This window comes from Taeniopygia guttata, chromosome 1 (genome assembly GCF_048771995.1).
Source record: "Taeniopygia guttata chromosome 1, bTaeGut7.mat, whole genome shotgun sequence".
Classification (NCBI taxonomy): Eukaryota; Metazoa; Chordata; class Aves; order Passeriformes; family Estrildidae; genus Taeniopygia; species Taeniopygia guttata.
Window position 1 is genome coordinate 47,937,930 of NC_133024.1, and position 14,105 is coordinate 47,952,034.

General features: G+C 37.8%; 1 protein-coding gene across 39 annotated transcripts in view; it reads right to left on the reverse strand.

The window, feature by feature from the left end:
* The window catches only part of LMO7 (LIM domain 7), a 132,284-nt gene that overhangs the window by 32,305 nt on the left and 85,874 nt on the right, over window positions 1-14,105 (reverse strand). For 19 of the 39 annotated variants that reach the window (XR_012055582.1, XR_012055577.1, XR_012055576.1 and 16 more), the window contains 12 exons: window positions 12,662-12,692; window positions 12,168-12,281; window positions 11,519-11,717; window positions 10,139-10,391; window positions 9,419-9,739; window positions 8,772-9,059; window positions 8,298-8,498; window positions 7,113-7,829; window positions 5,549-5,578; window positions 3,122-3,239; window positions 1,808-1,950; window positions 53-503 (listed from right to left, as the gene is read on the reverse strand). Coding sequence is in view for 36 of the 39 variants with exons in the window: in XM_072928050.1 (XP_072784151.1) it covers window positions 53-503; window positions 1,808-1,950; window positions 3,122-3,239; window positions 5,549-5,578; window positions 7,113-7,829; window positions 8,298-8,498; window positions 8,772-9,059; window positions 9,419-9,739; window positions 10,139-10,391; window positions 11,519-11,717; window positions 12,168-12,281; window positions 12,662-12,692 (2,866 nt within the window). In the remaining 3 variants the exon portion in view is untranslated. The remainder of the gene's footprint in view (window positions 1-52; window positions 504-1,807; window positions 1,951-3,121; window positions 3,240-5,548; window positions 5,579-7,112; window positions 7,830-8,297; window positions 8,499-8,771; window positions 9,060-9,418; window positions 9,740-10,138; window positions 10,392-11,518; window positions 11,718-12,167; window positions 12,282-12,661; window positions 12,693-14,105) is intronic. The other 20 variants (XM_030271121.4, XM_072928134.1, XM_072928126.1 and 17 more) reach the window with 8 other exon arrangements.

The following is a 14,105-nucleotide window of genomic DNA, read 5'->3' on the forward strand; positions in this document are numbered from 1 at the left end:
AGCTATTAAAGACCCTAAATTTACAAACTTCAGGAATGAAGGAGAATTTTACCGTGAACGACCGTGGAAGTGATGAGATTCCTCTTGAGTGGACACCAAAAGGTCTTGGTGTAACCACAGATGTTAACCTGGAGGTATCAGTTTTCTGGTAAGTTCTCGGGAGAGAAGCTGAAACCTGAGCTGACCCAGTTTGAGCATTCACTGAGTAACGAGTGGACAAAAGAGCCGGGCTCTGCTCCCGCTCCAGGCCCTCTGGAGGCGCAGGAGCTTCTTGAGCAGCCGAGCTCTCGGGCAGGTTCTCCCTGGGCGGCTGTGAGGCGTACATGCTTTTACTGTCCTTAGTGCTGTAGGAGCGATCTTCTTCCAAACGGTAATCTTTGGCTGCTGACCAATCTTTTGCTGCTGTGGAAGGTGCTTTTTCTTCACTGAACACGTCATCATTCAGTGAATACGCCCAGTTGTGCTGTTTCTGCTGCTCATAGGAGTCCTGATCTCTCTCTTCCCTATGGGAATAGAGCCTGTTAAAATACCAAAGTGATCCAACAAACAGGCAGGCCTAAAGTCTTTCAACCAGTAAATGCTTAAGGCAGAGCATAAGCCAAATAATACATCTCCAGTAAATGAAAATTAATAGCATAATTTAAATTATTAGTATCTTCATATATTTTTTAATCCATCTTCTTCCACTTCCTCCCTAGTTCAGCACTCTCATAGCACTCAGACATACTACTATCACATTATCAGGCTGCCACCATGACAGAAATCTTTGCCAAGAAAATGATATAGCTACACATAGCTGTAAATGATACAGACATACATATATTCAAGTTACACATCCTCAGAAATTCAGATTTATTTAGGAAAGAACAGGAATAAGACAGTCCCATAACACTGCCTGAACTGTATAACAGTGCTCAATGTTTCTGAAATGCAATGCTGAATTTTAGATACCTACATAAGACATGCCCTGTAATTCAGCTAATTATTATTTTTTTGCAATTCATTCCTTTGTCATAAATGAACAACCACTACAAGGATAATCTTTAAGACATAACTTATAGGATTCTTATTGATGCTGAACATTCAATACAATTAGCATCCATACTTTTTTCAAGCAATTAATTTTCATCCTCACAAATAACTAAAAATTTTTTTAAATCCAGAATATTAGACTTAATTTTTTTAATGAATACATGTCATGTGCATATTACCTTCTGCTCAGTCATATGTGCATTTGAAATAAATAAATAAATAGATATATAAGACTGTCACCAGTGGAGATGGTATTGTGCAGTTTACACTTTTTACTTTTCAGAAAGTATATACCAAGAGGACAGATTAGGGATGAAGGGAAAATCAAGTAAAAGTTTACAGCTCTGTGGCATACATTAAAATTCTGGCTGTAGTTCTCCACGGTGGCTAAAAAAATAGCAAATGCAGTGGTGGTAGAAGGAAGATAATTAACTTTATCCATAAGTAAAAAAGGCAGCTATCCAGTTCAGTGCTATTGTTTTAACTAATTTAAAGAGAATGCAAATGTTGATTTCTCAATCCTTTTATTTATGGATAGCAAAATAAAATATCATTTATAGAGAAAAATGTTTAACATTCTGTGCAAACACCACTGTAGAAAACAATATTCAGACCTTCAATTGCCTAGATTACTACATTTTATTTTGCAACTAAAATTGTCAAGATCTCTGCAGAATCAATTGCAACTTGTTGGTAAAAGTGGCTCAAAAATGTAAAGGAATAATAATGCTCAGACTTATGTTCTTAAACATAATACTCCCATTAGGACTATTACCTCTCCTGCTGCATTTCCTTCAGCGACTTGGTACTCCTTCCAGACACCTCAGAGGCTCTCCTTTCAATTTCTTCTCTCTCTTCCTTTTTCTTTTGCAGTTCTGAAGTGTAACTCTTCCTACGACTCTTCCATTTTGCTAGATCCTGTTTACAATAACATGAATGCATATGATCAGATTTTCTCAAGGCCTCACAGACTTACAGAGGCATAAATAGCATGTAACAGGGCTGCCATTACATGTTACTTATTGGCCTGACTTTAGTTGCACGTCTGCATCACAGCCACATTTTCATGTACCTTTCCCCTAAATGATAAAGGGGTTGTCATGTTCTAGTTAGGGCTGCAGACTCACTGCCTCCTTAAGCTAACAATTTTTTGGCCCATTTTTTCTCCCCTTAACATTTTCAATTTTATTCTAAAATATTTCACCCAATCACACATAATTGAAAACTAATGCAAATGCCATCTGTATTTCTCTGTTGAGGGCTTTAGAGTTTGGGATATCATTATTTTTCCAAATGACTACTACATTAGACTGATACACTAGCTTGAGAATAAATATGCCTTGAATTCTAAATTGAAAACAGATATTTCTGTAGTTTCTTCATTTCTGTAAAACCGCAATGTGAACTGGCAATATTGTCCATGAAATACCAGAGCTGAGTTAAGGGAAGCACTGAATATTAGAACTGAGATGCATTAAACAACTTTGAACTTCATAGTTGGTGCTTTGTTCTTAATTTCAGCTTCTTGTTTCTTGTTTCTAATTTCAGCTGTCAAGCAAAGATTTTAATAAATTGAAAAGTCTTTAGATATGCTTATGATGCTGTGCAAAGCTACCATACAGTTTACAAGCTGGATTTAAGACAGCATTATTAGGGGATAGGAGACTCAAGAATTTGCACATGGAAGTATTATTTATTCCCCTTTCTCTCAGAGGATCAAATACTCAGACATTCCAAACATTTCTCCAAAAAAAGTATTCAAAAATTGCAGATAACACAAGAAACTATGCCCTAACTTCTCTTTATGTCCAAAGAAATCAAGCCTGAAGGCTTTATTACAATACATATAAGTCTTATCCTGAAGCATTAATCAGAAACTTAGGAGGGAGGATATTTAAGAAAATTCCAGTTCTGCATTAAACAGACATCCCCAAAAACTCCAGAAGCTCCATGAGATTAATTGTTTTAGAAGACAGCCCCATGAATTGCTGCACACATGCTGAAGCTTTTTTACTACGGACACTGAAGGCAGGTGACATCCAGCCCCTTCAAGCCGGAAGCACAAGGAGAGGTGACAAGGAGTCCTTACTTCCTGCCACTTTAGATCTTGTTCTTGTAACTGCTCTTTTATCTTCTGCAGCTCTTCATAACGGATTTTGCGCAGTGTCTGCAGCTCCTCTGCACTGACATCATTCAAAGATTTACTCCTAGAAAGGGAAAACAGATTTTAACAGCTTTATAACATCCTGGCCCTCATTTACACGAGTGAAACCTTCAGAGAGAGAGAAAGATTTATATTAGTACAACTGAATGCTCACAAGTGTTATTTTGAATGGAGCAGCAAACACATGGGCAGCTGATGGGAAAGACTGGGATGTGCTGTAGTGCCAACACTCAAGTCATTAGTTGGGTATTTGAGCAACTACAATCAGGTTAAGGGAATAAGCAGCTCTGTACATCTCCATGCGGATCATTCACATTGAGCTCCACACAGAACACTACTATTTTAACTTGCTATACTCTTTATTGATCTTGTTTCTTTCTTTCTTTCACCCAAAAGGCATCCCCTACCCCCAAATCCAAATTCCTACTCTTGGACTCCTCTCCTGTAACAACCCCCATATCACCTCCTGTTCTTTCCTTCCTTCCAAATCAGTTATTGATGCAAATTTATAAAAGATTAAGAGTCACACACCAAATGCTTGGTTCATGGATGTCACTAGCATATGCTGATCCTCCCCAAGCCTCTGAGATGCTTTCCATTAAAGCTGGGATGACTAACACAGCCATTTTCCTGCTAACTTCTTCAACACGGCTGCAGTTTCCCCCAGGGAAATCCTACTTGCTAGTTCCCTTTACCCTAAATTCCTCAAAGCTCACCTTTCGTGCTCTCTCCCACCACATGCTATTTTTGCCTTTATTCTTTCACACTGCAGTAATAAACATAACAGAACATTTAGTTTTGACATAGGACAAGGCTCCTGATGAGATTTGACCACAAGCCTCTGAGACAGTAAGCAAAATACAGGTGTTTCATCATAAGGTTCAGTGTTGTAATACAAAGGGAAAGCTAGGTTTCTAGGACTTGGGTTTCTTTTTTTTTTTTTTTTTTTTGTTTCTTAATATTCAAAAATACCTTTGTTTTCATTTATCCAAAGTATGAGTTATATAGAGGGATGTAATTAAGTTCCAGCAGGACTTGAAAATGTAGCACTTCTCTGATAGGATGGAAAATCAGATTAAAAGCAAATCAGATTCAGCACAAAGCCTTGCTCTAATCTGTTGCATTCCAAGATATCTCTAAACTAACAAATCAGACTCTCGCTTCCTTCCAAGTGGCTGAACTCACTTTCACTGCTAACATAAGACTGGCCTCTGGCCTCTAGAAATAAAGGCTTGGGCATTAACTCATTGTATCTGTTTGCTTATCTATTTTCTGAATGAGAAGTGTGCCAAATTCAGCAAAAATCCCCTGGTTGCTATTGCAGAAACTGTTTTCTCGTACAGTTCTTTTCCTCATTTTTTATGCTTAAGTTATATCACACGTAGAACTGTTTTGGGATAACCAAATACTACCTAAAGGTGCATCAAATTTATTCCACACAAGTTCAAGAAATTTTACATAACTACAGTTTCCACTTCTTTCTCTTGATTTACTATATCTGCCTGCACAAAGCAGGAAAATCTTGACCAAAAGCAACTATAACCTAAGAAAAGGTATATTCATACCATGGAACTGGATCTTAGTTTTAATTTCAGTCTAAACTGAAAAACCTAACTAGTGACTTGAGTCAGAATTCTGAGTCTCCCCCTCCTAACACCTAATTTCTTCTGAAACATTTTGCACTTCTGGAGGTGTTTAGTCATTTGCCAGGTTTGCCTCAGGGTAAAAATAGGGAAGCAAATAAATAAATAAATAAATATTTTGAAAAAAATCATTAGAATGCCATACATTCCCAAATGCTTAACATCCCATTCCACAGTAAGTGGAAAAATAATTTCTCTTTGAGTCACAGTTCATGATAAACAACATCTAAGTTCCCATGATACAAATCTATAAGTTTACCCCTGAGCATTCAATAACCTGGAAGACATAAAATAACCCCAGTCCATTCATCAATCCCATGATAAATACCACTGCTATTAGTTATTTTCAGATTCTAGCTGTACAGCCTTCTAAATAAAATATTTATTAATATTCTTTTACACTTTTTGAATGTTTTAAAGCCTAACTTAAATACAGAACAACAAATTTTTTACTTCAGCAGGAAATAAAACCTTAGAGTGGATTTTCAAAGTGCCTGATAACCCTAACTTGAATACAAGAGACAGCAGAGAGAACTTTTGCTATATGCATAGCTTTTATCTCACATTCATTACATAAATTGCAAAGAACAGAACAACAAAGCATCGCACACAAGTTTTCACCATGAGTTTTTAGCTACTGTGCATGCATAAAGATGAAAAGAGGCCAAAAAAATAGCATTACTATCTTTCAAGCTTTTATAAAACTTACCCTTGCTCATCAGAAAGCTTTTGAAACAGTCTGAGAAATCAGAAACCAAAAAAAAAAAAAAAGATTCAGTGTCTTTATATTGATAACAACATTAACACCATTAGTAGACCAGCACTCTCACTAAGTGATGGGGAAACTGAAAGCTTGGGAACCAGCCAGCATGGAAAAGCACATCAGAAATTGGACACCAGTCAAAAAACACACCAGGACTTGCATGATGGGCAAAGTTGGGCAGAACTTTCAGAACAAGGCTGCCTGTAAGTTTCCAACACTTTTCATTTAGCAATACTGCACAAATACAGCCTTGTGTTATTTCTGCACCACTTATTCCAGTGCTGCTGAACAGCATGATGCTCAAAAGAGACTCATTTCAAGAAACTAAAATTAATGCCAGTTTGAGTCCCAACAAAAAGTGTAGCTTACAGAGGTTGTTCTCTTATTACTTCAACCATTTCTGATACTAACTGAAAGTAATACTTGACGTGGACCAGAATGAAAGACCCTATATAGAAGTTTCGTGCATTAATCCTTGAACACAATTAATCCAGGGCAATTCAAGATGATTTTTAGTATTCTTGAATATGAGTATTTAATAATATACCTGTTTAATTTTACTGAAAGAATTTTAAACACATGCATTATTTCCAAGGACTTCAAAAATATTTCTCAGTGAAGCTTGAACTTTGTTAACAGTATTAAGCTTAAAAACTAAATGCAGCAACATTAAGATATCGACTGGAACACAGAAGTGTCTTAGTCACAAAATAATGATGCACAGCTGGGAGATCTGCAACTTGCAATGCCGTATTTTCAGAGGTAAATAAACATTTGGAACACCACTCTCCCCCAGTAAATACAAAATTCAAAGGAGAGTTAGGAAGTACTTAAGAAATAGTATTCAGTCAGACAAGAGAAATTTTGAGGATACCAGAAAAGAATTAGGGGGAAGAATGAATAGAGACTGTATGAAAGTGGAGGACAGTACTGGCAGAATAAAATATGCCATGGTGGACTTTAATATTATATAGACACACAACTTGCATGCACCATGACTTTGAGCAGGCAAAACATTTTTTTTTTTTTTTCACCTCATCTAATAATCTCAGAACTGTGGCAGGACAATTTACAAGCATTTTTAAACTTAGGTGCAAGCAAGAATATCAGAATGCCCATTTCCAGAATTTGTCTTTAAAGCATTCATGTTTTTCAGAAATGTTTTTATGTATTATCCTGCAGAATAGAAGAAAATATTTCTATCCTCCATACTCTTTGAATAATCACTATTCCTGTTCAACCACGGAAAGAAACTTATGCAGAACATTGAGCCTGAAGGAATGATAACATATTTTCTCCAAAATGGCAGCCTAAAACTAGAAAACTTTCTAATCTTTTGTTGAAAATATGGTATTGCAGTCAGGAGCTTCTATTCAAAGCAAATAAAAAGCTTGTTTGAGGATGACACGAACAAAAAGACTGGCACTCTATGAATGGTTCAGCACAGGATGATGCTTTTTTGAATGGGAAGGGTTCAAGGGCACTCAATCTGTGCAGGACACAACCTGACCTCTCCACCATCTGCCGTTTCTTGTGTCTAACTTTGCTGGCTTCCCTGATTGCTTCCCACTTCTTCCAGTCTTCTTCACTGCATGGACCTGGGATAAAATTTACTGGCTGGACGTTGCTTCCCACTTTCCAAGATTCAATCTTGCGGGTCAGCATATCATCCTTCTTATGATGTAAAGATGGTGACAGCACTCTGCCATTGCTTTTCCTTTCCTCTGGTATGGCATTTTTTTCAAGCAGACATAAAAATTTGGACCGGATCTCTTCTGGAAGACTCCATGGATCGGGAAACAGCGCTGGGTGATACTTGTCGGGAGCACCTGATAAAGGCACCTCTTTTTTTTGAGAGAGGACTTTACGAAAAATCATGTCATCCTTTTCCAAATCTGGAATCACAGTTTGGCCCTCTCTGGGTTGCAGAATTATCTCACCCTCTAGAGGAGGCTCCTGCTGAGAGAATTTCTTTAAATACCGGGGGTCTTGAAGAACAACTTGATTCACATGGAAAGCCCCAGTTTTCCGAACAAACAAATCATCATTTTCCAAATCTGGATATAGATACCCATTTTCCTCATCTTCTTGCTTGCCTCCTGGTATAAAGGAAACATTCTTTCTACATTTTATGAGCCTAGGGCCTGAAGCAGGATCAATTCTGGTCTCCATTTCAGAAGACACATAGTCAGTGTATTTTTGCAGAGCCTGAAGTAACGAAAACTGACTGAAGCATATAAAACAAAAGGAGGGAAGTAAAAATATCATTAACTAGCAAGAGACAAGCAGATCACAATGTATTGCAATGTACATTTGGTTTAGACTTGCAGTATCACAAGCAGAATGACGACACCACTTGGCATTCACCACCACTGACCGTAGCACAGCCCACGCCAACCAACGCAAAGGTATCTCGAAATCCTAACCTGCTCAGAAACATCACACTTACATGCTCACACACAAAGCCAGTAACCCTATGCAGCCTGTTACACTTTCACATTTACATGTTTCAGAAGGCCAGCAACTTATGGCTACTTTAAAAGAGAAAAAAGAAAACCAAACCAAACAAACCAGCAAAACAGTAATAACCAAAAAAACTTGGCATCACAGGACATGGTAAATTTCATTTAGCTGTTGCATATCCAGCCTTTTCTTTTTGATGCATCAAGAGAACAGCTCATGCAGCAGTATCAACCTGGGCTGATCAGAAGACTCCAAGATTTTTCCTTCTGCAATCTGTGACAATGAGCTTCCCACATATTCAGCAGTTGGCTTATAATTCTGATCCCTTCTGCAGCTACTGTTCCAGTCAAAACTTGGTCTTGGTTGATTAGCAACAATGGTACAGCTTTGTTTGTAAGCAAATTCCTCATCATCAGAATCTGATCTCTTTCTACTGTGCAGCAGTAGAAAGAATGAGCAGAGGAGAAAGAAAAAAAACCCATGAAATGTACTCAGTGAGTAAAACGCACAGTGGCAACAGTGCAACAGGTGCAACAGTGTAACAAAAATAATATTTCAATTACTTTTTTAAAAAAAGAGAAAAAGAAAAAATAAAACACATCCTGCTGCTATAATGGCAATGAAAATTTAAAAATTCTGAGTCATAGAACTACACTTTATTAAGGCTTTGCACACAGGAGAGGAACAGGCATGCATGAAAACGCACCTGAACCCTTGAATCTCTTTGTACCAGGGTTTGAAAGAGGATTTCTTGATTTTTTTCCATAGAAATTCCTCCTCTGGAGTCCAAAACTTAGGAAGAAATTTGTCAAAGGCAACAACTGTATTTGGTGCTGAAGAACTTAGCTTGCGAAAATAGAGATCATCTTTTTCAATGTTTGGGATGCCTGCTTCTTCCTCGTCCTCATCACAATACCCAGATAACTGTGAAGGATTGTTAACTCTTGGCTTATTTTCCTCTTTAGTATCCAACTGCCTCTGCCTCCTCTGGTTACTGTTCAAAATATCCGATCAGTTAAGATATTTTAGGAGCAACTTGACATAAGGAATGCAAAAAGACATGCTTTTTGGCTCAGGAGCTCAACCTTGTAAATGAAGCATATTAGTTCTCAATTTCATCACTGCAGCACCGGAAACAATAAGATAGATTAAATTAAAAAAATTTAAAAAGCAGTTAAATGGTTATATCAACATCCTATCTCCTCTGACAAAAATACAAAATTTGACAGAAAAAGCATATCAAATTATCAGCTGTGTTAAAATGCCGATTAGAAGATTAACTGTATGGAGTTATTTAAGGGCTGCGATTTATGTAACGCAATAGTTACTGGATCTTGGATTAGTATCTCTGACCTCAGTGGTTCAAGCATTGCAGCTAGTGGACCAGCTGGATAACTTTCTCGCGAGCAAGATTTAGAAGAGTCATTGCGCAACATGAAATGATGTCCAGGTGCACCAGAGCTTACAGGGCTCTTTTTGACTAGAAATCTACGATTTGCCAAGTCATCCAAAACAATGTCAGGCAGCCTTCTTTCATCTTCTGAATCAGAGCTACTGTCATACTCATAGATGATCTCGAGGGAAGCTGGATTTGTGAGCCCACACTCTGCTCTGCTATTTTGGCAGGAAGCTACAGGATTCGTTTCACGTCCACTGAGGTTGACCGAAACAGGACTAGAATGAAGACAGTGAAGTCACGAAGGTAATGGTGAAACTCAAGAACCGCCCACTAATCTCATCTATATGCATCAAGAAGCTGGACAACTGAAATTCATCACTATATTTTGGAAGCTGTAACAAGCAGTTAAAACCGTAGGTCTATCTCTCACAAACTTGCATTTAAATACATCTGGAGTCTGGCCAGCTTCAAAACATTACTCAAACATCAAAAAACAATGTAAGAAACCAAAACCACACAACCACACCAAAACATCCGCCTTGACAAAACATGGAAAATCAAATACTTGACTTTTTATTGCAGCAAGAGCAGTTTTTCTTTAACTAATAAAGAAGTAAATTATTTTAAACATTCTATATCAAAGCCCACTTTACACTAAGACCACACACAAGTACCTTGAAAATGCTCCATCTGACTCAGCGGAAACAGGACTTGCCCAGCTCCTCCTGTTGTCCTCATTCTTCTCTGTCCTCCTCTTCCTTAAAGGTGCTGGCACATAGGCTGTCTGCTTGTTTTTGTTGGGTAAGAAACGATTGAAGTCAGTGGTAGGTTTTGGTTCAATCATAGAAATCCTGCGGTAAGACCTGTCATCTTTATGGGAGTCATGCATTTTGGCAGGCAGTTCCGAGTCTGTGTCGCTGTCACAACCTTAGAAGAAAGTGGAAATAAAAGGGGAAGATAGAAACATCATTCTCTAGACATGTGCTTGTAGCTAAAACTTGGATCAAAGTCTTCTAAAATCAATTTATGTCCATATTTGAGATGCTTCAGCTGCAAATTTCCTGAGCTACTGACAGGACAGTAGGAGAAGTATTTTTAGAAGTGTGTGGCAAAGCTGTGATAAGATCCATTAAACTCAATTTGGTTTGCATGATCCTCCTGCATTTGTTCCATTCTTTCATTATCACTGCTCCCTGCAGGAAACAAAGTGCTGGCCTCCAGACTGAAGACAAAAAACAGCACAGAAATTTTTAAATTAAATAGTATCTGCAAGATAAATTTACTAACAAAGGCAAGTTAACAGACAACAATATAGCAATGTGCTCATTTCACCAGATTAACATCCAGTAGAAAGCCAGGGTACATCACACATATATAACATGGCTAAATGTTGCCTCGCACAGATCAGCAATGCTCCACGGAGCCTTTGCTCCATGATTTTGTTACTCACATGAAACAAAATCCAAAACCTTACAATTTGTGTGACTTTAGACTACAAGTTGGCATTGAACTTTTCAGCAGAGAAACACAGCCTATAGGGCTGCTTTAGGGATCCAATGTCACTATCTTCTTGTTACCTTTATTTTCATGACAAACTACTAAAAGTAACAAATACTATTCAGTATTTAAACTAGGTGGGAAAAACCTTATTGAATATTCACAAATGAAGTAAAGACATAAGACTTGACACAGTCACCCTGAGAACAAGGCAAGAGACTTGTGCAATTGGTCAATTTTAGATGATCCCATCCAGACCTAATTTCTAGCAATTTCTCTTACAGAACTCTGGGAATTTACCCTGGACATACACACACCCTAATGTGTCAGTGAGGGCAAGAGTTTCAGCAACCCTTCCTAGGAAGACCTGTGTGAGCAGTGCTTTTTTTCTACCAACTGTTAGAGGTGAACATTTGCTTAAACAAAATGCAACCGCAGCAGCTGCAAAACTAGAACTGACTTTCAGTACTGGATACCCAAATACCAGGTTCATACATTGCCTTCTCCCACACCCATAAAATACATGTCAACAAAAGATTTTAGAGAGGAAAACATACCTTCACTGCCACCTTTCAAGGTTATATCTGATGAAAAGCTTGTGCAGGATCTTGAACCAAGAGAGTCCAAGCTATCAAAGGAATCGTCTCTTTTATGAGTAACTGAAGATGAGAAGGGCTCTGCCCGATCAACGTACCAAATATCGCCGTACCCACTATCTCTGCCACTTCTGCTGGGCTGGCTGGACTCTTCAAGTGCCTACAAGAGTAAGTTTTGAAAGGTCTTTTTTCAATAATTTAGGGTGCAACTGCTACTCATGAGCATTTTTAATTCACACATAAACTTCTACAACTACTGCAAAACCCTAAAGTACATATACAACAACACATACAACAGCTTGAACAGGAGACTTGGTAAAAGGTCTTAAATTTCTTTCATCTCAGCAAAAGAGGATTGAGATAGTGCTCTTCACAATCTACCACATAAATTAGAGCAGATGTATTCTGAAATTCAAATGGGTAACAGAAGAACCAATGTAAGCTAAAAATCATTCTTTTCATATGGAACATGATACCAAGCAAAAGAACTTAGTATGTTCTCCAAACTAAGATGAAGATTAAACCCTCAAACGACTGTTTAGAATTGCTGCTGTATAACAAACTATAAACTTCAGGTTATTAGTTTAGTTTCCTTTTTTGGATTCCTTACCTTACTCAATGCTTGCCCTAATAACTTCTCAAATGCTTTAAGATTGAGGTATGGACCATTATAATCAGGGTCACTTTGAGCTTTTCTTCCAAGCCAGTATAATGTAATCAAAACCTAAAAACAGAAAAAAAAAAAATTAATACAAACTTAATTACTTTCCTCTCATGCCATGTACCAGTGTAAAAGAATTCAGCATGCAGTTAGACATGTTTCCACAATGAACTGCAAAATCTTGAATACAGTATTAGCTATGATTGCCACCAAAACCAATTAAAGAGTGTCATGATGCATCTCATATCTCAAGTAAGTAGATGTAAGTACTGTTTTCAATTATTACAATGATTTGGGAAAGTAAGCTGCACATAGAGATCATTGTAAAATGGAAATAATTTGTATCAGATAAATCAACAATTGAAAAGTAAGGTAAATATGATAGTACCATAAACAGAAGAATTTAAAAATAATTAATCACAATTAATGTGCAACTCTCTTACATTTTTCACTCTTCTGTTGGTTTCCTCTGGTCTGAAGCAGGGCAGAGAATGAGAAAAAGAAAAGAAAAAAAATATTTTAAAATTGCTGACTTAAAATTAAATTCTTATTCAAGATGTAAAAAGTTTCAAGACCAATTATCAGTCAATATAAAATATGCAACGATGACTGCTTCAAAAGAAATAATTGTTATATGTAAAATGAGAAGCTAGCCAATCTGTTACAGTTTCTGTTTTGAGATATATGCAGAAAAAGGTTCTAGGCATTTTTAATTAGCTCTCATTTAGCTACCAACAAAATAGAAGAAGAAAACAAGCTGTTGAGTTTGGGAATATAGCCTCTATTAGCCAGGGAGATCACAGAATCATAGAATGGTTTGGGTTGGAAGGACCCTTAAAGATCATCTACTTCCAACCCTGTGGCCATGGGCAGGGACACCTTCCGCTAGACCACGTTGCTGAAAGCCCCATCCAGCCTGGCTTTGGAACCCTTACAGGGATGGGGCATCCACCACTTGTCTGGACAATCCATGCCAGTGCCTCCCCACCCTCAGAGCAGAGAATTTCTTCCCAATAGCCAATATAAACTGACACTCTGTTCAGTTCCTATTCAGTTCCCAATGCCCTCTTGGTCCTATCATTACATTTCCCTGTAAAAAAGTCCCTCTCAAGATTTCTTGTAGGCTTGCTTTAGCTGTTGGAAGGCTGCTAGAAGGTGTCCCTTGTGCCTTCTCTTTTCCAGCCTGAATAACCTCAGATTTTCAGTTCCATATGAAAGGAGATTCAATTGTAACTTTTCCTCTGATCATATTGTTTTCTAAAGTATTTGCCTTAGACAACAGAGAACACTTTAGCCAAGAGTAAACTTTTCAGACCAAAAAATGAGAAACTGAAATTAGGACATCTGGAGAGAGATGACATAGGGCTGAAAGGATGGCTTTGGGTTCTTTTATACAAATATATGCTTTTCAAAAAATATTAAACACATATCAATAACTAACATTAGGGAACTTTATACACACACACCCAGTCCATAGCACACCTTGGAAGTGTACCAACACACACTCATAGTGCTTCTGTTCTCCTTCCACTCATTTTAAGAGCAAGAAGAAGAAACTTCTTGAATGGAAGGCTCCAAAAGCCTCCTAGTCCCCAGGTGTAAATATTCAGGGCTGGACTGCAGACAGTGGCTGAACAATATTGCTGGCTGCACTGCCAGCAGTTATGGAAGAGCAAGTGGCTTAAATACACCAAAACAACTCTTCACCTGCCCCAGATGCTGGTTTGGACCTGGTTGAGCTACAAACTTCACACACAGCACAGCAAAGGGGTTCAAACAGAAAAGCAGAGCTTCACATACAGCAGCAGAAAAACCTATTCAAAGCTCCCTAACATGTCAGACCAACAATATGTCTAGGTACTTATCCCATTTCTGCCTGTCCAGGAA